The 26154-nt window shown below is 40.3% G+C and overlaps 1 protein-coding gene across 1 annotated transcript in view; it reads left to right on the top strand.

Annotated features, from left to right (window-relative positions):
* LOC128647309 (solute carrier family 12 member 2-like) overlaps positions 1-26154 on the top strand; it is a 415312-nt gene that overhangs the window by 186847 nt on the left and 202311 nt on the right. Inside the window, exons 2-4 of the mRNA XM_053700093.1 lie at positions 7713-7829; positions 11065-11140; positions 11679-11774. Coding sequence (XP_053556068.1) covers positions 7713-7829; positions 11065-11140; positions 11679-11774 — 289 coding nt within the window. The remainder of the gene's footprint in view (positions 1-7712; positions 7830-11064; positions 11141-11678; positions 11775-26154) is intronic.

Here is a 26154-nt window from a genome sequence, read left to right on the forward strand (position 1 = left end):
GGGTTAATGGGAAAATTTAAATCTCCCCCTAATATGATCGGGCCTTTAGCAATATCTATTAGCTGATTAATGGTTTTATGGAAGAAGGAGGGGGTTGGGCGGATGGGAGCATAAATATTGGCTACTGTAAGGGGTCTGCCAAACAATAAGCCCACAATAATCAATATTCAGCATATTTCTGAAGAAGTTCAAAAGGGGTCCCCCTTCTGAAGGAGATACAAACACCATTTTTCCTGCCAGGGCCAGAGCTCGTAAAATGCTGGTCATAGAGGAAAGTTGATAGTTTAGGTTCTTTAAGTGTGGTAAAGTGGGTCTCCTGCAAGAGAAGAATGTCAATTTGTTTTTTATATAAATCGTGGAAAGCTATAGACCGTTTCTCTGCTGAGAGAAAGCCCTTGACATTCTGTGTAGCTATGGTAAAAGAGTTGGTGGAGGGATTTAATGGCATGTTGATAGGATGAGGTAGGCTTTAGATTTTAACTAGTGATATCTCTGCACTCTCTGTATGAGGAGAGGGGGTATGAAGGGAGGGGATTCAGGTACAGGGGTTAGGGTACAAGGGGGATATATGCTGCTGTTCGCAAAGTACTGCAATGAGGTACCAACAATATCTGATGGAGGTGAGAAGACAGGGAAGGAACTAGGGAGGGGAGTAGAGGTGGTAGTGGCAGAAAAAGAAAGGGAGAAAGGAGAAGGCAGTGAAAGAAAAAAGGAGGAAAAGAATTGAGACTGCTAAGAATCAGTTTGCTATAGCAGCGTAAGAGGAGGGGGAAGAGCAAAAGGAGAAAAGGTCTTGAAACTAACATAATGGAACAGCTATGAGGAAGTGAAAAGGAGAAAGGGTCATAAAAGATAACAGTAAAAATTACTAAACATTTCCTGTTTCTTAACTGCAACACCTGTCTGGAAAAAACAAGGAGTAAAAACTAAACATTAAACAGGTAACCTGAACGAATACAATTTGTAAACAGTTGATATACTGATATATTGACATATTGAGAACTTAGTGCATGTTGGTTTACATACTAGAATTTGATTGACAACTAACAGTCTGATTGACTATAATGTGTATGAACTCTGTTGAGGCAATTAGCCCTCACTAAGGAGTCCAAAGCGAAAAAAGTCAAAAAAAGATTGAGGAACTCACGTGCATGACTTAATATGACAGTTCAAGTGTCAGAAGGAGAGCTTCTGTGTACCGGTTTCTTCTTGGATTGCTTATTCACCACTTCAGACCATGTATTTTTTTGGATTTGAAAAGTGCTCAGTGTGGCCTGTTTCTGTTGTGGGGGTGTACTTGTAGGAACCTCCGGAACAGGGATAGCAAGAAGGTTGTAGAATGAGGCAGCTTCATTTGGATCTTTACACTCTAGTCTCTTGCCATCTTTGAGGACTTGTAGTGATACGGGGAACCCCCACCTATAGGGGATCTTCTGTGCTCTGAGGTGCGACGTGATAGCGGTGAATTCTCTGCGCAGCTGTAAGGTTCTGGTCGATAGATATTGAAATATCTGAATCTTTAAGCCCATGTGTGAGAAGTTTTGCTGTTGTCTAGCATAGTTGAGGATTTTTTCCTTGTCTCTGAAACTCTGGAACAAACCACAATGTCTCTTGGATGCTGGTTCTCGCCCGGTTTAGGGCGTAAAGTGCGATGAGCTCTTTCTATAGGGATCTCTTGGATAACAAAGGAATTCGCAATTGCTAGTGCTTGAAAGATTTCCTGAAGGAAATGATGTATGGCATCTCTAGCTACTGTTTCGGGGACTCCCCTGATGCGGAGGTTATCACGCCTCGTGCGGTTCTCTATATCGTCCATTTTAGTTTCCAACATGGTGATTGTACTTTGCTGTGTCTGGATCTGTTGGGACATAGTATTAATTTCCTTGACAAGTTCTTCCCTGTCATCCTCAAGTGTTTCGACTCTAAAGCCCAGCTCATTAATTTCACGTTTTAAGTCAGCGCATTCCTCGCGAATACACGTTTTTACTTGTGTTATCAGACTTTCCATAGCTTTTAGTGTGACTGGGCCGTCTTCTAGTTGTGATTCAGTTGTATAAGTTAAGGAGTCATTGTCGCCCTCTATTAATGAGGGGTCTATGACTTTTTTCTTTTCAAATTGTTTGAAAAACCCACCCGCGGGGCTTTGACCTGTTGCAGCTGTCTTCAGCACTTTGTCTGCTTTTGTCATTCTGCGATGTGCCATCTTGCTTATTCACCTTGTAATCAGATGAATAAACTGCTCCTTATATGCCAGTTGGGTAAACAGTCTAGAATAGTGCTGAACACAATGCAGTTTAGAAATAATAGATATTTAATAGAAGCAAGAGTCTCGGTTTAACTAAAGGGCAAAGTTAAATATATAGAGGTTAGTTTGAATGCCAGAGAAGTCTCACACATACTATAAAGTAACCCTCAATGCGTATTCGTCACAAAGTAGGCCCCAACAATGTTCAGGTAACATTTCATTACTGCAGCAGTACTGTAACAGTGCGTGTAAGAAATAAGTCTCTTTCAGATAAGGTAGTTTTACGTACCAAACCTGGTTTTCTTCCTAAGGAATATTAACCAGGAAATCATTGTGTCCTAATCCAGCTTCTAAGAAGGAACGGCTATTACACGTGCTTTGAAATTCTATTTACAAGCAACTAAAGATTTCAGACAAACATCATCCTTGTTTGTCGTTTATTCTGGTAAGAGGAGAGGTCAGAAAGCGACTGCTACCTCTCTTTCCTTCTGGCTGACAAGCATCATCCGATTGGCTTATGAGACTGCTGGACAGCAGCCTCCTGAACTATCTACAGCTCATTCCACCAGAGCTGTGGCTTCCACTTGGGCCTTCAAGAATGAGGCTTCTGTTGAACAGATTTGTAAGGCAGCGACTTGGTCTTCACTGCATACTTTTGCCAAATTTTACAAATTCAATACTTTTGCTTCTTCGGAGGCTATTTTTGGGAGAAAGGTTTTGCAAGCAGTGGTGCCTTCCGTTCAGGTTACCTGTCTTGTTCCCTCCCTTCATCCGTGTCCTAATGCTTTGGTATTGGTATCCCACAAGTAAGGATGAATCCGTGGACTGGATACACCTTGTAAGAGAAAACAGAATTTATGCTTACCTGATAAATTACTTTCTCACGGTGTATCCAGTCCACGGCCCGCCCTGGTAATTAAGCCAGGTTAAAATTTTTGTTTAAACTACAGTTACCACTGCACCCTATGGTTTCTCCTTTTTCTCCTAACCATCGGTCGAATGACTGGGGGGGCGGAGCCAGAGGGGGAGCTATATGGACAGCTCTGCTGTGTGTTCTCTTTGCCACTTCCTGTAGGGAATGAGAATATCCCACAAGTAAGGATGAATCCGTGGACTGGATACACCGTAAGAGAAAGTAATTTATCAGGTAAGCATAAATTCTGTTTTTTCTAACAAACGTTGAAAACATTTAATAGTAGCTAATGTTGGCTTAATATTGGCTTTTGCTTTAGCTGGGTGGTCAGTACAATCAGCCGGGTGGTGTGCCCATTTAGGGCCAGATTACTAGTGGAGTTCTATTGTTTTAGTGCAAGCAATATTGGGTTTATCGCGAGGTTTTGCGCGTGTCGGGTAAGCGCTCGTATTGCAAGTTTAAAGTAAATGTGTCTCCTGACCTGACCTATCTAAACATAAAGGGACATTAAACTTAAAAAAAAATATTTGCAAAGGATTTACTGTTTTGCAACACTGCTCCACTTCTTTGCATACCAAGAGCAGTGCCTTACTGCGGTACTGCCCGTCCCATAGACTAACAAGTGTTTGATTATAAACAGGTAAATGGGATGACAGGTTATATGTTACCCTGATTATTTGGGGCCTATCTATCAAGCTCCGAACGAAGCTTGACGGCCCGTGTTTCTGGCGAGACTTCCGACTCGCCAGAAACACAAGTTATGGAGCAGCGGTCACAAAGACCGCTGCTCCATAACCCTGTCCGCCTGCTCTGAGCAGGCGGACAGGAATCGCCGGAATTCAACCTGATCGAGTACGATCGGGTTGATTGACACCCTGGCCGCGAGTCTGCAGGGGCGGCGTTGCACCAGCAGCTCTTGTGAGCTGTTGGTGCAATGCATAATACAGAGAGCGTATTGCTCTCCGCATTCAGCGATGCCTTGCGGACCTGATCCGCACTGTCGGATCAGGTTTGCAAGACATTTGATAAATAGGCCCCATAGTCTGCATTGTAATAGTATTACACTGCTGAGTAAAGCTGTGGTTAACCAGTGTGAAGTTTTAGGGCACGTGTTTTGACAATTAACCCAGTCAGACTTTCTTAATAAATAAATAAATAAATAAAAGTAAATCCAAAATGAGGCAAAGATCATAACAAGGAAAAGGACCACAAGGAAATTTGTCACCGCTCAATGGAAGAGGCTGGAGATGGAAAACATCTTTCCTAGACTAAAAGTAGAAACTTTTGGACTTTAATATTTGTTTTTATTTTACTTTAGTAGAAGTATTTTCAGGGCTAAGTGCTTGAAGGGAACTGGTATGTGTTAGTGGAGTTTTGAGATTGGGACATTTAGGCCTAGTTTCCATTGAGGTGGTAAAATTTTGAAAAGTGTGGTAACAAACATTTTCCATAGACCTTAATGGAGATAAATGTTTTCACCACCAGTTTCTAAACTATACCTTAATCAAATGTAAAGCGCATTAGCTTGGCGCAATTTCAGAGCTCAGGTTAGCTGTTACACAAGACAAAAAGTAGCACAAAATACATCAAAAATACTTTTAAATGCACAATTACTCTTAATAACTGTCTGATAAAAAAATATTGTAAAGAAATTGCATTAAAAAGTTATAAGGGCTCAAAGATATGCGTAAGAAACCAATTCCTGAGCACAAACAAAATTCCAATGAGATAAAAATGAAGGCAAGCATGAGGGATGGCAAAACAAAAATCCCCTAAGGGACTAGTTCTTATGCACCGTTAAAACTATGTTTTTGTTGATATAAAACCAATAGTTGGGTTACACAATAAGTCTGCTTTATAGTTAATTTATTCTTCTTCATTTAAGGTACAGTACTGATTGATAAGGTGTGTATTTATTAATAATTCATCGCTTTATCTTTGTTCCACTAATATCATTTTAAAAGCATTTTAATTTTGTTTAAATCACTATCGCCTAGATTACGAGTTTTTGTCAGTAAGGCTGTGCGGGGCTAACAAGCCTTTTTTTCTTACCGCCAACGCTGGTATTACAAGTTTTCTTCAAGCCGGCGTTAGCCTCAGAAAAGTGAGCGTTGAGCAAAATTTATCTCCACATCTCACAGTAATACCAGCGTTGCTTACGGTAGCGGTAAGCTGGCAAAACGTGCTCGTGCACAATTTCCCCATAGGAAACAATGGGGCTGAGCAGGCAGAAACAAAACCTAACACCTGCAAAAAAGCAGTGTTCAGCTCCTAACGCAGCCCCATTGTTTCCTATGGGGAAATTAATTTTATGTCTGCACCTAACACCCTAACATGAACCCCGAGTCTAAACACCCCTAATCTTACACTTATTAACCCCTAATCTGCCGCCCCCGCTATCGCTGACACCTACATTATATTATTAACCCCTAATCTGCCGCTCCGGACACCGCCGCCACCTACATTATACTTATGAACCCCTAATCTACTGCCCCCAACATCGCCGACACCTACATTATAGTTATTAACCCTAATCTGCCCCCCCAACGCTGCCGCAACTATATTAAATTTATTAACCCCTAATCTGCCGCCGCCAACGTCTCCGCCACTATAATAAATTTATTAACCCCTAAACCTAAGTCTAACCTTAACCCTAACACCCCTCTAACTTAAATATAATTTAAATACATCTAAATAAATTTACTAAAATTAAATAAATTATTCCTATTTAAAACTAAATACTTACCTGTAAATTAAACCCTAAGCTAGCTACAATATAACTAATAGTTATATTGTAGCTAGCTTAGGATTTATATTTATTTTACAGGCAACTCTGTATTTATTTTAACTAGGTACAATAGTTATTAAATAGTTATTAACTATTTAATAACTTCCTAGTTAAAAATAAATACAAATTTACCTGTAAAATAAACCCTAACCTAAGTTACAATTACACCTAACACTACACTATAATTAAACTTATTACCTAAACTACCTACAATTAATTACAATTAAATAAAATAAACTAAATTACAAAAAAACCCCACTAAATTACAGAAAATAAAAAAAGAATTACAAGAATTTTAAACTAATTACACCTAATCTAATCTCCCTAATAAAATAAAAAAGCCCCCCAAAATAATAAAATTCCCTACCCTATACTAAATTACAAATAGCCCTTAAAAGGGCCTTTTGCGGGGCATTGCCTCAAAGTAATCAGCTCTTTCACCTGTAAAAAAAAATACAATACCCCTCCAACATTAAAACCCACCACCCACACACCCAACCCTACTCTAAAACCCACCCAATCCCCCCTTAAAAAAGCCTAACACTACCCCCTTGAAGATCACCCTACCTTGAGACGTCTTCACCCAGCCGGGCACAAGTGGTCCTCCAGAGGGTCCGAAGTCTTCATCCTATCCGGCCAGAAGAGGACATCCAGACCGGCAGAAGGCTTCATCCAGGCGGCATCTTCTATCTTCATCCTTCCGGAGCAGAGCGGGTCCATCTTCAAGACATCCGACGCGGAGCATCCTCTTCATCCGACGGCCGACGACTGAATGACTGGTCCTTTAAGTGACGTCATCCAAGATGTCATCCCTTGAATTCCGATTGGCTGACAGAATCCTATCAGCCAGTCGGAATTAAGGTAGGAAAAATCCTATTGGCTGATGCAATCAGCCAATAGGATTGACCTTGCATTCTATTGGCTGATTGGAATTCATGTCCCTTAAAGTCCAAAAAGTTAATCTTATATCAAGTAAACCATGAATTGGTTTTATTTGCATAAATCTAGTTGACTTTCTATGTCTCCCTTCCATGAATAAAGAGGCACAGTTAGGTGTATACTGAGTGCCAATAGTATTTCCACAAAGTTGTTGATAACGAAAAACTTATATGGAGAGTAAAATCAAAATGTAACTGTTAGGGGTCCTGCAATTTTAATCAACTTTCCAGTTTTCTTAAGGATCAAATTTGCTTTGTTCTCTTGGTATCCTTTGTTAAAGAGCAAATGTAGGCAGGCTCTTTAGGACCATATGGGAGAATTGTATAACATTACTACAAACATGGTTGCAAACACTGCTACCAAACAGTGCTAAAGAAACGTGCATGCTCCTGAGCCCTTTGAACCTACTTAGGTTTACTCTTGAACAGAAGATTCCAAGCTAACTAAGCAATTTTGACAACAGGAGTAAATGGGAAAGATGTTTAAAATCATGTGCCTCGTATGAAATGGTTATCCACTACAAGTACAAAGTCACTTTCAACACACAAGTTAGGCTATGACGTCATCAACAATAGCCCTAGTGAATTGTGAGGGGCCAACTGCAGCGGATAACGACACTGCCTAAAGACACCAATTGAAAAAAGAAGCTGCACTCAAAAAATGGCCAAATTAAAACAAACTTTTGTTAAAGCTTCATAAAATTAGGCATGGAGATGATCAGCACAGTCACAGCCTATTTTTGTTTTCTACTTCCAATGCATTATCTTCAGTTTGCTTGTTTTACCTTTATTTTTAGACTTTTGAATTTGTTTTTCTTTTAATTCTAGGAATCACTTAATGGATTTGTCAATGGAGAGCAAGAAAGTATTGCAGAAAATGACCTGATGTTACAAATGTCAGAGTCCAGTGGAATAGTTAAATTTGGATGGATTAAGGGGGTCTTGGTAAGTTTCCATAATGTTAAAGAGATCACCAGTTGCTGTACAATATAAGTTATAGATGTGAAGAAGTGATATTTTATAAAGATGCTAATAACTACATTAAAATATAGTAAATATATACATGTGCATTCAGAAAATGGAAACGTCTCTTTTCCCTGTGTGTAGTCACTGTCTTGTGAAAACTCTACTGCTTTCACCAAAATCTATTAAATCAACTCACTGCTCATTGTCCCAAACCCAAAGGAACGGAGTCCCAGGACCTCAATCTACAGTATGTATGGGTACTATCTTCCTTTCCATTTATTACTGGCATTCTTGACAGCAGGGGCATGGTTAATCATTTATACGCATCTGTGACTGTTATGCTTTGATTTGGGGTAACCAGTTTCAGGTTTCTCTTTCTTTAATGGTATCACCTTGAGCCAAGTCATGGTTATGTACAGGAAGCAGAAATAGATCTGATGTAAGACTAAATAGCAGCAGGTATGCAGCGCATCATCTTTATTTGTGAGTGACTTGGTACTCATTTGAGAAGGAGATGTATGAGGATTACATACAGTAGAGCTCTTGATGAGTATTCTTTTAACACTACAGTCTCCAAAATTTGCTGGAGCTTCACTAGTGCGACTTGTGTCACACAGTTTACATGTTCTTCCAATTTTCTGAAGTGCCCAAAGCCTTTTGCTAATTTGTTTTCCTATAAGCAGAGCTATAATATTTGATCATTAAAATGACAATTAGTGCGGACAAGTCAGGAGCTTCAGCAAATTAATTTGTGATCTTCCTGGGTCACATAATGGGTCTTCAGAAATTGACTTGGTTAATGACCCTCAGAATAGAAGGTTCTTTCAACAACTGACATTTTTGATTGGCTCACTATGACTTAGAAATGTGGTCAGAATACCTTGAAACTATTTATATCAACAGCTACCTAAATCTTTACAAGTACATCAGATCTTCTGACCCAGATGGGAATATGTATAAAGATTTGTTCTTACAGGAAACATTTGCAAAGTTGCAGATAGCACTGATGTGTGACCAATAACCATAGGCATCAGCTAGCTTAATGGACAAGTTTATTGTAGTTACTTTACTTTAAAGTGCTCAGGTTATATGTCAATTGACAAGAATTGTCCTTTTCATAATCCTCTTATTGTTTATGGAACAGAGTTTGGGAACAGCCTAAATCTTAGGTGTTAGTGTATAATTTAAATCAACATTATAGGATACGGACGTGAGATATTCTCTCCCACAATAAAAGAAAATGTTTCATAATGACTAAGCAATCCTTCTAATGTTGATGTTGCCTTTAAAGGGACATTACATAAACACTTTGAGATGGTAATATAAAACGATAAATCTTATTTATAAAAAAACCCTCTGCCATATACTTTCAGTTTCATTATTTATTTTGTCCCAACTTCCTGTAATTCCATTTTGAAATTGTGAGCTTTTCACTTCCTGTTAGAAATGGAAGTGCAGAACATTTCCACAAAACCATTGGCTGCATACATGAGTGACCTATTTATAACTGTCCCTAATTGGCCACAGCAGAGAAGGCAACCTAAGTTATAACATGACAGCTCACATTGTTTTATAGACACTCAAACTACACTTATTTTGTCAAAATTTAAACAGCTAATGAAACTTTAAAAACATATATCTCCATGATATTCTCAGACTAATCTTTTCTTTGAATACATCTTTCTATCTAGCATTTAGTTAGGGCTAGATTACGAGTGGAGTGCTATCTTAACGTGAGCCAGTAAAGGGGCAAATTTGCCCATTTACAGGCGCTTGTTAAATAACCAGCCATTCATTACAAGTGGCTGGTTAATGCTCCCGCGAGCTTGCGGTTTCACCAGACCTCTGGTTAAAAATGATAATATACCCCCAAAATAAAGATTACTGTGCATATTTCAAATAAAGATGAACATTTTTATTTTTTTAAATAAAAACTGCAGGAAGCAGATGAAAGGGGTTAAAATGAGGGGATGTGGGGTGTTTGAAAAAAGAAAAAAAACGGCACTAAAGTGCCTTTGCATAGAGGTGAATGGGGACTGTGTTTTTACTCCAAATATACTGTATATCTATATGCTTATATACATATATATATTTGTGTGTTAATATTTGTATATACACATATAAACACATAAATATATATGTATATATTCATGTACATATATTTATTTTGCTGCTCAGCGCTGCACAATTTACCCCCTGCTCTGCTCTAGGTGGTTTGCCATGTCGGCATGGAAACAAGGCTCACATTGGAGCCTTTAGATGCACGCATTGTGCCTCACTTGTAATAGCAGCGCACATTTATGTGCGCTGGTATTACTCAGTGGAGCGCAAATATCGCTCGCATAAGCGCAATATTGTGCTCCATTAGTAATATAGCCCTTAGTGTTTAATGTACCTTTAAACTAAAACAGCCTCAGAGGCTGTAATGCTTAATTCAAGTGAGTTCCTCAAATTAATGAGAATTATTCCTATTTGATGTATACAATGTCAGTTAGAGTCAATTTTCCTGTATGAATAATGATGGGATCTTCCTGTTAATGCACATAAATTGTTGCCAACTTAGAAGATTTATTTCCACTGTGTAATACATGTTAGAATTAAAATAAAAACATAATTATATTACTTTTATTTCTTGTAAATAAGTTATCTGATTATTAGTTTTATTATTATTATTATTATTATTATCATCAGTTATTTGTAGAGCGCCAACTGATATTGTGATTTATATTTGTTAATTATTTTAATATTGTGTACATATTTTTTATTTTATGATTCAGATATTTTATGATTTCCGTGCGAGCATTCGGGCTGAGGCTGCGGACATCAATCCGCACGAACCTATACGATCGGGCTGATTGACACCCAATGCTAGCTTTCCAGTGTACTTTTTGATATCTAATTTGCTTTTTTCTCTTAGTTTCTGTTGTTGAAAAGCATACCTAGGTAGGCTCATGAGCAGCAATTCACTACTGGAAGATAGCTGCTGATTGGTGGCTGCACATATAATGCTCTGGTCATTGGCTCATCCAACGTGTTCATTTAGCTCCCGGTAGTTCATTGCTGCTGCTTCAGCAATGGATACCAAGAGAAGGAAAGTTCTTTTGATAATAGAAGTAAATAGGAAAGTTGCTATATCACTTAACGCATCATTTTAGAGTTTTTTTTATTTTCATCTACACTTAATCTACAATATTGTGTGTGATCTGTTGCACAGGTGAGATGTTTGCTGAACATTTGGGGAGTTATGCTTTTCATGAGACTATCCTGGATTGTTGGACAAGCAGGAATTGGTGAGATAATATATTGGTTTGTATGCCTGCCATATGCTGCCCTTGTGGCTACTGAGCAGGACTTCACCTATGTGTTAACCCATTTGCTGAGATTAATAAAATAGTTAAAGGGCCGGTAAGGAAAACAAAAGTGTATGCTGCAGCATATTAGAGTGTGTCATTTTTGCTTTTAAATGTCCCTTTTATATTTTCCATTGTGCTTAGATAACATCTTCATTTGCACTGAATATGATCCCTACTGTTATGAACCCTCACTATAACTCTTCTTACTTCATTAATCCTTCCCTAAAGATCTTGTTATTGCACCATATGCCATCCCTCTATATCTTATTTGTCTATTTCTGTATGTCAGCTCTCAGTGTAACTCTCCCCGTTGCTCTTGATAACCTCTCAGTGTTTGTCTGAATAACCTTTTCCTATCACCCTTCTTACAGTAACATCTCCCTATAACTCATGCTGCTATTTTATATAAAACCTTCATATAAATCCTTTTTATTGCAGCTTGTTTCTATGACTCACAGAACTTCTCTTTGTGTAGGACTTACAGTTGTGATTATCCTCACGGCCACGTTAGTGACATTTATAACTGGTTTATCCACATCAGCGATTGCTACTAATGGCTTTGTGCGAGGAGGTAATTTTGAATTGTCCATTTTAATGCTTTTTGTACTGAACATTTTGAACACACAATGCTTTAGGCAGCTATCAGTGTAAATATCACTTTCACTAATCTCATTGCATTTTGTCTCTTCTTATGGCTGGCTATTTTATTTTCTATGGCCTAGATTTGGAGTTCGGCGGTAAAAGGGCTGCTAACGCTCCGCGGGCTTTTTTCTGGCCGCACCATAAATTTAACTCTGGTATCGAGAGTTTAATCAAATGCTGCGTTAGGCTCCAAAAAAGGAGCGTAGAGCATTTTTACCGCAAATGCAACTCTCGATACCAGAGTTGCTTACGGACGCGGCCGGCCTCAAAAACGTGCTTGTGCACGATTCTCCCATAGGAAACAATGGGGCTGTTTGAGCTGAAAAAAAACCTAACACCTGCAAAAAAGCAGCGTTCAGCTCCTAACGCAGCCCCATTGTTTCCTATGGGGAAACACTTCCTACGTCTGCACCTAACACTCTAACATGTACCCCGAGTCTAAACACCCCTAACCTTACACTTATTAACCCCTAATCTGCCGCCCCCGCTATCGCTGACCCCTGCATATTTTTTTAAACCCCTAATCTGCCGCTCCGTAAACCGCCGCAACCTACGTTATCCCTATGTACCCCTAATCTGCTGCCCTAACATCGCCGACCCCTATATTATATTTATTAACCCCTAATCTGCCCCCCTCAACGTCGCCGACACCTGCCTACACTTATTAACCCCTAATCTGCCGAGCGGACCTGAGCGCTACTATAATAAAGTTATTAACCCCTAATCCGCCTCACTAACCCTATAATAAATAGTATTAACCCCTAGTCTGCCCTCCCTAACATCGCCGACACCTAACTTCAATTATTAACCCCTAATCTGCCGACCGGAGCTCACCGCTATTCTAATAAATGTATTAACCCCTAAAGCTAAGTCTAACCCTAACACTAACACCCCCCTAAGTTAAATATAATTTTTATCTAACGAAATAAATTAACTCTTATTAAATAAATGATTCCTATTTAAAGCTAAATACTTACCTGTAAAATACATCCTAATATAGCTACAATATAAATTATAATTATATTATAGCTATTTTAGGATTAATATTTATTTTACAGGTAACTTTGTAATTATTTTAACCAGGTACAATAGCTATTAAATAGTTAAGAACTATTTAATAGTTACCTAGTTAAAATAATAACAAAATTACCTGTAAAATAAGTCCTAACCTAAGATATAATTAAACCTAACACTACCCTATCAATAAATTAATTAAATAAACTACCTACAATTACCTACAATTAACCTAACACTACACTATCAATAAATTAATTAAACACAATTCCTACAAATAAATACAATTAAATAAACTAGCTAAAGTACAAAAAATAAAAAAGATCTAAGTTACTGAAAATAAAAAAATATTTACAAACATAATAAAAATATTACAACAATTTTAAACTAATTACACCTACTCTAAGCCCCCTAATAAAATAACAAAGCCCCCAAAATAAAAAATTCCCTACCCTATTCTAAATTAAAAAAGTTACAAGCTCTTTTACCTTACCAGCCCTGAACAGGGCCCTTTGCGGGGCATGCCCCAAGAATTTCAGCTCTTTTGCCTGTAAAAGAATAAATACAATACCCCCCCCCCCCAACATTACAACCCACCACCCACATACCCCTAATCTAACCCAAACCCCCCTTAAATAAACCTAACACTAAGCCCCTGAAGATCTTCCTACCTTGTCTTCACCATACCAGGTTCACCGATCCGTCCTGAAGAGCTCCTCCGATGTCCTGATCCAAGCCCAAGCGGGGGCTGAAGAGGTCCATGATCCGGTCAAAGTCTTCATCCAAGCGGGGCAGAAGAGGATCTTCCATCCGATTGAAGTCATCATCCAGGCGGCATCTTCGATCTTCTTCCATCCGGAGCGAAGCGGCAGGATCCTGAAGACATCCAGCGCGGAACATCCATCCGGACCGACGACTGAACGACGAATGACTGTTCCTTTAAGGGACGTCATCCAAGATGGCGTCCCTCGAATTCCGATTGGCTGATAGGATTCTATCAGCCAATCGGAATTAAGGTAGGAATTTTCTGATTGGCTGATGGAATCAGCCAATCAGAATCAAGTTCAATCCGATTGGCTGATCCAATCAGCCAATCAGATTGAGCTCGCATTCTATTGGCTGTTCCGATCAGCCAATAGAATGCGAGCTCAATCTGATTGGCTGATTGGATCGGCCAATCGGATTGAACTAGATTCTGATTGGCTGATTCCATCAGCCAATCAGAAAATTCCTACCTTAATTCCGATTGGCTGATAGAATCCTATCAGCCAATCGGAATTCGAGGGACGCCATCTTGGATGACGTCCCTTAAAGGAACAGTCATTCGTCGTTCAGTCGTCGGTCCGGATGGATGTTCCGCGCTGGATGTCTTCAGGATCCTGCCGCTTCGCTTCGGATGGAAGAAGATCGAAGATGCCGCCTGGATGATGACTTCAATCGGATGGAAGATCCTCTTCTGCCCCGCTTGGATGAAGACTTTGACCGGATCATGGACCTCTTCAGCCCCCGCTTGGGCTTGGATCAGGACATCGGAGGAGCTCTTCAGGACGGATCGGTGAACCTGGTATGGTGAAGACAAGGTAGGAAGATCTTCAGGGGCTTAGTGTTAGGTTTATTTAAGGGGGGTTTGGGTTAGATTAGGGGTATGTGGGTGGTGGGTTGTAATGTTGGGGGGGGGGGGTATTGTATTTATTCTTTTACAGGCAAAAGAGCTGAAATTCTTGGGGCATGCCCCGCAAAGGGCCCTGTTCAGGGCTGGTAAGGTAAAAGAGCTTGTAACTTTTTTAATTTAGAATAGGGTAGGGAATTTTTTATTTTGGGGGGCTTTGTTATTTTATTAGGGGGCTTAGAGTAGGTGTAATTAGTTTAAAATTGTTGTAATATTTTTATTATGTTTGTAAATATTTTTTTATTTTCTGTAACTTAGATCTTTTTTATTTTTTGTACTTTAGCTAGTTTATTTAATTGTATTTATTTGTAGGAATTGTGTTTAATTAATTTATTGATAGTGTAGTGTTAGGTTAATTGTAGGTAATTGTAGGTAGTTTATTTAATTAATTTATTGATAGGGTAGTGTTAGGTTTAATTATATCTTAGGTTAGGACTTATTTTACAGGTAATTTTGTTATTATTTTAACTAGGTAACTATTAAATAGTTCTTAACTATTTAATAGCTATTGTACCTGGTTAAAATAATTACAAAGTTACCTGTAAAATAAATATTAATCCTAAAATAGCTATAATATAATTATAATTTATATTGTAGCTATATTAGGATGTATTTTACAGGTAAGTATTTAGCTTTAAATAGGAATCATTTATTTAATAAGAGTTAATTTATTTCGTTAGATAAAAATTATATTTAACTTAGGGGGGTGTTAGTGTTAGGGTTAGACTTAGCTTTAGGGGTTAATACATTTATTAGAATAGCGGTGAGCTCCGGTCGGCAGATTAGGGGTTAATAATTGAAGTTAGGTGTCGGCGATGTTAGAGAGGGCAGACTAGGGGTTAATACTATTTATTATAGGGTTAGTGAGGCGGATTAGGGGTTAATAACTTTATTATAGTAGCGCTCAGGTCCGCTCGACAGATTAGGGGTTAATAAGTGTAGGCAGGTGTCGGCGACGTTGAGGGGGGCAGATTAGGGGTTAATAAATATAATATAGGGGTCGGCGATGTTAGGGCAGCAGATTAGGGGTACATATTGATAACGTAGGTTGCGGCGGTTTACGGAGCGGCAGATTAGGGGTTTAAAAAAATATGCAGGGGTCAGCGATAGAGGGGGCGGCAGATTAGGGGTTAATAAGTGTAAGGTTAGGGGTGTTTAGACTCGGGGTACATGTTAGAGTGTTAGGTGCAGACGTAGGAAGTGTTTCCCCATAGGAAACAATGGGGCTGCGTTAGGAGCTGAACGCTGCTTTTTTGCAGGTGTTAGGTTTTTTTTCAGCTCAAACAGCCCCATTGTTTCCTATGGGAGAATCGTGCACGAGCACGTTTTTGAGGCCGGCCGCGTCCGTAAGCAACTCTGGTATCGAGAGTTGCATTTGCGGTAAAAATGCTCTACGCTCCTTTTTTGGAGCCTAACGCAGCATTTGATTAAACTCTCGATACCAATTTATGGTGCGGCCAGAAAAAAGCCCGCGGAGCGTTAGCAGCCCTTTTACCGCCGAACTCCAAATCTAGGCCATAATGTGCTGATTATGGGCTAGATTAAAAGTGGAGCGCTTTTTTGAAGTGTGCCCGTAAAGGAGCAAATTTGCCTGTTTACGGGCGCACGTTAAAAAACCAGCCATTACAAGTGCAGACCTCTGTTTTATTTAAAAAATGTCCCTCAATTGCTCACCAAATAAAATGGACAGTGAGCATCTTTATTTATTTAAAAAAAAAACCCTGCACAAAGCTGTTATAAGGGGTTAAAGTGTAAAGTGCCTTTACATTGTGGTCTGTGGGGATTGTGTTATCACTGTAAATATATATATATATATATATATATATATACTTATATACATATATATTTATGTGTAAATATGTCTATATACACATATAAACACATACAAATATATGTATATATTCATATACATATATATTTTTAATTTGCTGCGCAAGGTTCTATGCTGTGTCTCACGGCATCAGAACGAGGCTCCCATTGGAGCCTATGGAAGCCCGCTTTCGTGAGCATAAGGCTTCAAGGCAATGCGAACGTGAGGTCGTGTTCGCATTTCGTCTAACTTGTAATACCAGCAAACATTTGAGTGCGCTGGTATTACTGTGTGGAGTGCAAATATTGCACTTGCGAAAACGCAATTTTGCGCTCCACTCGTAGTCTAGGCTTATATGTAATCTTGCTATATAAAATAGCTACATCACTTTTATTTACATTTTTTGTACATTCTTACGTCTTCTTCCTCTGACTGAACTTAATGTTTCTCTGTTTCCCCACCTCTTGCTCCATATAATCTGCCCATCAAAATCTTCTCAATGTGTCATTGAACATCATTCTGATATATATATAAACTCCTAGTATAATATTTTCCAATAACACATTATTGTTTCAAATAACCTTTCAGTAGCATTGATTTTTGCTCAGAGCGGGAACCAATGGCATGTTCAAGAGGGCTTTAGGTAGTTTCAGCAATGCTGCAGTAAATACAATGGGGCCGATTTATCAATGTCTGACCGACATGATACGCTGTAGCGGATCATGTCCGACAGACATTGCTGAATACCGACAGCATACACTGTAAGCATTTATCATTGCACAAGCAGTTCACCAGAACTGCTTGTGCAATGCTGCCCCCTGCAGATTCGCGGCCGCTAGCAGTGGGTGTTAATCAGCCAGATCGTATAGGATCGGGCGGATTGAAGACCGCAGCCTCAGACGCATCGAACCAGTTATGGAGCAGCAGTCTTTAGACTGCTGCTTCATAACTGCTGTTTCCGGTGAGCCTGAAGGCCCCAATAAGTAAGTCAAGCTCAAGTGGTAGTTATGGCAGGAGGAACAAATTTTTGTAGACTAAACTTGGGGGGTTGGGCTTATTGCAGTACTGGAGACATTTTAAGACTGGGCTTTCAAGAGAGTAGCTACTGTAGATCAATGATAAGAAGTCCAGACTAAGAGCCTAAGCAGACACAGAAGCAGGCTCCACAGTAAACAAAAAATAGCAGTATTTCTCCAACATAGGTGTGTCCGGTCCACGGCGTCATCCTTACTTGTGGGATATTCTCTTCCCCAACAGGAAATGGCAAAGAGCCCAGCAAAGCTGGTCACATGATCCCTCCTAGGCTCCGCCTACCCCAGTCATTCTCTTTGCCGTTGTACAGGCAACATCTCCACGGAGATGGCTTAGAGTTTTTTAGTGTTTAACTGTAGTTTTTATTATTCAATCAAGAGTTTGTTATTTTGAAATAGTGCTGGTATGTACTATTTACTCAGAAACAGAAAAGAGATGAAGATTTCTGTTTGTATGAGGAAAATGATTTTAGCAACTGTCACTAAAATCCATGGCTGTTCCACACAGGACTGTTGAGAGCAATTAACTTCAGTTGGGGGAACAGTGAGCAGTCTCTTGCTGCTTGAGGTATGACACATTCTAACAAGACGATGTAATGCTGGAAGCTGTCATTTTCCCTCTGGGATCCGGTAAGCCATGTTTATTACGATTGTAAATAAGGGCTTCAAAAAGGGCTTATTAAGACTGTAGACTTTTTTTGGGCTAAATCGATTGATTATTAACACATATTTAGCCTTGAGGAATCATTTTATCTGGGTATTTTGATATAATAATATCGGCAGGCACTGTTTTAGACACCTTATTCTTTAGGGGCTTTCCCAAAGCATAGGCAGAGCCTCATTTTCGCGCCGGTGTTGCGCACTTGTTTTTGAGAGGCATGGCATGCAGTCGCATGTGAGAGGAGCTCTGATACTTAGAAAAGACTTTCTGAAGGCGTCATTTGGTATCGTATTCCCCTTGGGGCTTGGTTGGGTCTCAGCAAAGCAGATACCAGGGACTGTAAAGGGGTTAAAGTTCAAAACGGCTCCGGTTCCGTTATTTTAAGGGTTAAAGCTTCCAAATTTGGTGTGCAATACTTTTAAGGCTTTAAGACACTGTGGTGAAAATTTGGTAAATTTTGGACAATTCCTTCATGTTTTTTCGCATTTGCAGTAATAAAGTGTGTTCAGTTTAAAATTTAAAGTGACAGTAACGGTTTTATTTTAAAACGTTTTTTGTACTTGTTATCAAGTTTATGCCTGTTTAACATGTCTGAACTACCAGATAGACTGTGTTCTGAATGTGGGGAAGCCAGAATTCCTATTCATTTAAATAAATGTGATTTATGTGACAATGACAATGATGCCCAAGATGATTCCTCAAGTGAGGGGAGTAAGCATGGTACTGCATCATTCCCTCCTTCGTCTACACGAGTCTTGCCCACTCAGGAGGCCCCTAGTACATCTAGCGCGCCAATACTCCTTACTATGCAACAATTAACGGCTGTAATGGATAATTCTGTCAAAAACATTTTAGCCAAAATGAACACTTATCAGCGTAAGCGCGACTGCTCTGTTTTAGATACTGAAGAGCATGACGACGCTGATATTAATATTTCTGAAGGGCCCCTAACTCAGTCTGATGGGGCCAGGGAGGTTTTGTCTGAGGGAGAAATTACTGATTCAGGGAACATTTCTCAACAAGCTGAACCTGATGTGATTGCATTTAAATTTAAGTTGGAACATCTCCGCATTCTGCTTAAGGAGGTATTATCCACTCTGGATGATTGTGACAAGTTGGTCATCCCAGAGAAACTATGTAAAATGGACAAGTTCCTAGAGGTGCCGGGGCTCCCAGAAGCTTTTCCTATACCCAAGCGGGTGGCGGACATTGTTAATAAAGAATGGGAAAGGCCCGGTATTCCTTTCGTCCCTCCCCCCATATTTAAAAAATTGTTTCCTATGGTCGACCCCAGAAAGGACTTATGGCAGACAGTCCCCAAGGTCGAGGGAGCGGTTTCCACTTTAAACAAACGCACCACTATACCCATAGAGGATAGTTGTGCTTTCAAAGATCCTATGGATAAAAAATTAGAAGGTTTGCTTAAAAAGATGTTTGTTCAGCAGGGTTACCTTCTACAACCAATTTCATGCATTGTCCCTGTCGCTACAGCCGCATGTTTCTGGTTCGATGAGCTGATAAAGGCGGTCGACAGTGATTCTCCTCCTTATGAGGAGATTAAGGACAGAATCAATGCTCTCAAATTGGCTAATTCTTTCACCCTAGACGCCACTTTGCAATTGGCTAGGTTAGCGGCTAAGAATTCTGGGTTTGCTATTGTGGCGCGCAGAGCGCTTTGGTTGAAATCTTGGTCGGCTGATGCGTCTTCCAAGAACAAGCTACTTAACATTCCTTTCAAGGGGAAAACGCTGTTTGGCCCTGACTTGAAAGAGATTATCTCGGATATCACTGGGGGTAAGGGCCACGCCCTTCCTCAGGATCGGCCTTTCAAGGCAAAAAATAAACCTAATTTTCGTCCCTTTCGTAGAAACGGACCAGCCCAAAGTGCTACGGCCTCTAAGCAAGAGGGTAATACTTCTCAAGCCAAGCCAGCTTGGAGACCAATGCAAGGCTGGAACAAGGGAAAGCAGGCCAAGAAACCTGCCACTGCTACCAAGACAGCATGAAATGTTGGCCCCCGATCCGGGACCGGATCTGGTGGGGGGCAGACTCTCTCTCTTCGCTCAGGCTTGGGCAAGAGATGTTCTGGATCCTTGGGCGCTAGAAATAGTCTCCCAAGGTTATCTTCTGGAATTCAAGGGACTTCCCCCAAGGGGGAGGTTCCACAGGTCTCAGTTGTCTTCAGACCACATAAAAAGACAGGCATTCTTACATTGTGTAGAAGACCTGTTAAAAATGGGAGTGATTCATCCCGTTCCATTAAGAGAACAAGGGATGGGGTTCTACTCCAATCTGTTTATAGTTCCCAAAAAAGTGGGAACGTTCAGACCAATCTTAGATCTCAAGATCTTAAACAAGTTTCTCAAGGTTCCATCGTTCAAGATGGAAACCATTCGAACTATTCTTCCTTCCATCCAGGAAGGTCAATTCATGACCACGGTGGATTTAAAGGATGCGTATCTACATATTCCTATCCACAAGGAACATCATCGGTTCCTGAGGTTCGCATTCCTGGACAAACATTACCAGTTCGTGGCGCTTCCTTTCGGATTAGCCACTGCTCCAAGGATTTTCACAAAGGTACTAGGGTCCCTTCTAGCTGTGCTAAGACCAAGGGGCATTGCTGTAGTACCTTACTTGGACGACATTCTGATTCAAGCGTCGTCCCTTCCTCAAGCAAAGGCTCACACGGACATTGTCCTGGCCTTTCTCAGATCTCACGGATGGAAAGTGAACGTGGAAAAGAGTTCTCTATCTCCGTCAACAAGGGTTCCCTTCTTGGGAACAATAATAGACTCCTTAGAAATGAGGATTTTTCTGACAGAGGCCAGAAAAACAAAACTTCTAGACTCTTGTCGGATACTCCATTCCGTTCCTCTTCCTTCCATAGCTCAGTGCATGGAAGTGATCGGGTTGATGGTAGCGGCAATGGACATAGTTCCTTTTGCACGCATTCATCTAAGACCATTACAACTGTGCATGCTCAGTCAGTGGAATGGGGACTATACAGACTTGTCTCCGAAGATACAAGTAAATCAGAGGACCAGAGACTCACTCCGTTGGTGGCTGTCCCTGGACAACCTGTCACGAGGGATGACATTCCGCAGACCAGAGTGGGTCATTGTCACGACCGACGCCAGTCTGATGGGCTGGGGCGCGGTCTGGGGATCCCTGAAAGCTCAGGGTCTTTGGTCTCGGGAAGAATCTCTTCTACCGATAAATATTCTGGAACTGAGAGCGATATTCAATGCTCTCAAGGCTTGGCCTCAGCTAGCGAGGGCCAAGTTCATACGGTTTCAATCAGACAACATGACAACTGTTGCGTACATCAACCATCAGGGGGGAACAAGGAGTTCCCTGGCGATGGAAGAAGTGACCAAAATCATTCTATGGGCGGAGTCTCACTCCTGCCACCTGTCTGCTATCCACATCCCAGGAGTGGAAAATTGGGAAGCGGATTTTCTGAGTCGTCAGACATTGCATCCGGGGGAGGGGGAACTCCATCCGGAAATCTTTGCCCAAGTCACTCAGCGGTGGGGCATTCCAGACATGGATCTGATGGCCTCTCGTCAGAACTTCAAAGTTCCTTGCTACGGGTCCAGATCCAGGGATCCCAAGGCGGCTCTAGTGGATGCACTAGTAGCACCTTGGACCTTCAAACTAGCTTATGTGTTCCCGCCGTTTCCTCTCATCCCCAGGCTGGTAGCCAGGATCAATCAGGAGAGGGCGTCGGTGATCTTGATAGCTCCTACGTGGCCACGCAGGACTTGGTACGCAGATCTGGTGAATATGTCATCGGCTCCTCCTTGGAAGCTACCTTTGAGACGAGACCTTCTTGTTCAGGGTCCGTTCGAACATCCGAATCTGGTTTCACTCCAGCTGACTGCTTGGAGATTGAACGCTTGATCTTATCGAAGCGAGGATTCTCAGATTCTGTTATCGATACTCTTGTTCAGGCCAGAAAACCTGTAACTAGAAAGATTTACCACAAAATTTGGAAAAAATATATCTGTTGGTGTGAATCTAAAGGATTCCCTTGGGACAAGGTTAAGATTCCTAGGATTCTATCCTTCCTTCAAGAAGGATTGGAAAAAGGATTATCTGCAAGTTCCCTGAAGGGACAGATTTCTGCCTTGTCTGTGTTACTTCACAAAAAGCTGGCCGCTGTGCCAGATGTTCAAGCCTTTGTTCAGGCTCTGGTTAGAATTAAGCCTGTTTACAAACCTTTGACTCCTCCTTGGAGTCTCAATTTAGTTCTTTCAGTTCTTCAGGGGGTTCCGTTTGAACCCTTGCATTCCGTTGATATTAAGTTATTATCTTGGAAAGTTTTGTTTTTAGTTGCAATTTCTTCTGCTAGAAGAGTTTCAGAATTATCTGCTCTGCAGTGTTCTCCTCCTTATCTGGTGTTCCATGCAGATAAGGTGGTTTTACGTACTAAACCTGGTTTTCTTCCAAAAGTTGTTTCTAACAAAAACATTAACCAGGAGATTATCGTACCTTCTCTGTGTCCGAAACCAGTTTCAAAGAAGGAACGTTTGTTGCACAATTTGGATGTTGTTCGCGCTCTAAAATTCTATTTAGATGCTACAAAGGATTTTAGACAAACATCTTCCTTGTTTGTTGTTTATTCTGGTAAAAGGAGAGGTCAAAAAGCAACTTCTACCTCTCTCTCTTTTTGGATTAAAAGCATCATCAGATTGGCTTACGAAACTGCCGGACGGCAGCCTCCCGAAAGAATCACAGCTCATTCCACTAGGGCTGTGGCTTCCACATGGGCCTTCAAGAACGAGGCTTCTGTTGATCAGATATGTAGGGCAGCGACTTGGTCTTCACTGCACACTTTTACCAAATTTTACAAGTTTGATACTTTTGCTTCTTCTGAGGCTATTTTTGGGAGAAAGGTTTTGCAAGCCGTGGTGCCTTCCATTTAGGTGACCTGATTTGCTCCCTCCCTTCATCCGTGTCCTAAAGCTTTGGTATTGGTTCCCACAAGTAAGGATGACGCCGTGGACCGGACACACCTATGTTGGAGAAAACAGAATTTATGTTTACCTGATAAATTACTTTCTCCAACGGTGTGTCCGGTCCACGGCCCGCCCTGGTTTTTTTAATCAGGTCTGATAATTTATTTTCTTTAACTACAGTCACCACGGTACCATATGGTTTCTCCTATGCAAATATTCCTCCTTAACGTCGGTCGAATGACTGGGGTAGGCGGAGCCTAGGAGGGATCATGTGACCAGCTTTGCTGGGCTCTTTGCCATTTCCTGTTGGGGAAGAGAATATCCCACAAGTAAGGATGACGCCGTGGACCGGACACACCGTTGGAGAAAGTAATTTATCAGGTAAACATAAATTCTGTTTTCATTCTAATGCATCAGAATTCCCATGTGAAGTGCCGTGCATGGCTTTTCCTAGGATCCTGTGATTACTAGAGTTCCGTTCACTGCCTAATGTAGAAGGAATTAAGAGGCTGCTTACGGTATTCACCTGTTTTTGGAGCCAAATATCTTCTTGTGCAAGTGAAACACGCTAAGATCTGTGAAATTCTAGACCGTAGTGTGTTTCACTTGCACAAGAAGATATTTAAACCAATCTTTTTTCTCTCTTTCTCTCATGGTACCCATGTAAGGTATAGGGTTGTTGTGTTGTGTTACAAATGTATTTAGATTGTTTTGTACTAAATGGATTATAATGGGATTACTGGAAATAATGTGGGGCCGATTTATGAAGCAGTTAAGCTGCTTATTCAGGAGTTAAGAAGCAACAGTCATAAGACCGCTGCTCCTTAACTCGTCAGCCAGCTCTGAGGCGGTGGACAGCAATCATCCCGATTGGATACGATCAGGATGATTGACACCCCTGCTAGCAGCCGCGAATGTGCAAATATTAAAATTGAAGGAGAAAATAATAAAGGAGTTATCAAAGTTAAGGTTAACTACATTAAAACTTTAATAAAAATTGCAAGAACAATAAAAATGTATGCAACGTGTTTTTTAGCTCTCAAAAGGCTGTTTCATCATGCATAATACAAACAGTAAAATGACATTCATTTAAAGGGTCATCAATCATGGCTATCACTATGGAAACAACAACTATTTACGTCCATCAGTGTAGGTAATCTCTGTGGAAACAGAATTGTTTACTTCCTGCAAGCAGAATAACTGAAATATAACAAAATTTATGTATGTATGTACAGTATATATATATATATATATATATATATATATACTGTATATATATATATATATATATATATATATATATATATGTGATGATATATATATATAAATTATACAATAAACTATTGTGCATGCCACCCTATACAAATTAAATTAATTAGTACAAACTAATCATAAGTCAAAAGTTTTTCTTACACTAAAAGGTGTTAGTGTCCTACAGGATGTGATTCTATCAAAGGTTAAAATGTAGAAGAGATGTGCAATTATATTGCATTTAACAACTAACATATTAAACTCATGATCTGTGAAACCTTTAAAGAAAGCAAATATTATTAAATCAATACGATTCTTAGCATTATTTGTTGAGGTCATGTGATCAGAGCATTAGCCAATGTAATCCTGTGGGATACTAGGCCAATCCGACAGTTATAAATAGATCACTAGAGGGTGCAGCCAATATAACAGTGTTCTGCATTTCCATTCCAGAATGGGATTACAGCAAAAGGGTACCAAATAAATAAAAAAGTATATTGCAAAGTTTATTTTATATATACAGTATATGATTGATCATTTTATATTGCCATCTCAAATTGTTAAATGTCCCTTTAAGGTAGACTTTTGAGTTAGTGGATAGGTATAATAATTAAATTATGTGGAAAATCTAAAACCTATAAATTTAAGGAGTGTAGGGGATATACTGTATATTAATGATTTGTTTGATTATGCTAAATATGTGTTTGAATGCAAATGACATTCATGGAGTGGTGTCTGGATAGAAAATAATTAATTTACTGTGTGTAGGGTGGCATGCACAGTAGTTTATTGTATAGTTTATATATATATATATATATATATATATATATATATATATATATATATATATATATATATCCTATAATATAAAAGGATAAGTGTGTTTGTCCAAAGCTGTCATGCGCAGTAGAGACTGCGCGAGGACAAACTGTCAGGGTGCCAGGAATCAGACTGAGACGAGAAGTGCAAAAATAATCACACCTTTATTAATAGCAAAAAATAATAAAAAGTCCACAAGTCAAATAACAAGCCAGGAGTCAAAACCAGAGCTGATAGTCAGCCGAGCCGAGTCAGGAGCCAAAGCGAATAGTCAGACGAGCCGGAATCAGCAACAAGGAAAACAGCAGAGTCAGGAACAAGCCAGGGATCAGGAACCAGGAAGGACGTCAGGCAGCCAGGTAATACACAGGAACTCTCACAAACAGGTCTGAGACAACGCAAAGGCAAAGCATACTGAACAGAGGCCCTTTAAATAATAAGTGATGACATCACAATTCTGAGACTGCATCCTGTCTCACATGGATGCTGCATACCAGTCTGGCCATAAAATGAAGTGCAGGAAATGAGCAGCATCCCCCACAATGCACCATAGTCAGGAAGAGAGGTGAGTAAAATGGCTGCCAGCAGCACATGGCAAACAAAACAGGGAAAAAACCCTGACAGTACCCTCCCCTCAACGACCCCTCCCCCGCGGGAGGACAAAAGGCTTATTGGGGAAACGGGCATGGAAGGCACGGAGGAGGGCGGGAGCATGAACATCAGAGGAGGGAACCCAAGAACTCTCCTCCGGACCATAGCCCCTCCAGTGAACCAAATACTGTACACGGCCCCTGGACATACGAGAGTCAATAATGCTGCTGACCTCATACTCATCATGGTTGCCAACAAAGATAGGATGGGGACGAGGCAACACAGTGGTAAACCAATTACAAACCAATGGTTTCAAGAGGGAGACATGAAAAACATTGGAGATGCGCATAGCAGGAGGAAGGTCAAGAGCGTAGGCCACAGGATTAACCCGTCGGAGTATTTGAAAAGGACCAACATAACGGGGAGCCAATTTATTAGAAGGCACACGAAGGTTCAAGTTGCATTAATAGCACTATTACGAGCAAACTCTGCCCAAGGT

The sequence above is a fragment of the Bombina bombina genome, chromosome 2 (assembly GCF_027579735.1).
Source record: "Bombina bombina isolate aBomBom1 chromosome 2, aBomBom1.pri, whole genome shotgun sequence".
Taxonomy (NCBI): Eukaryota; Metazoa; Chordata; class Amphibia; order Anura; family Bombinatoridae; genus Bombina; species Bombina bombina.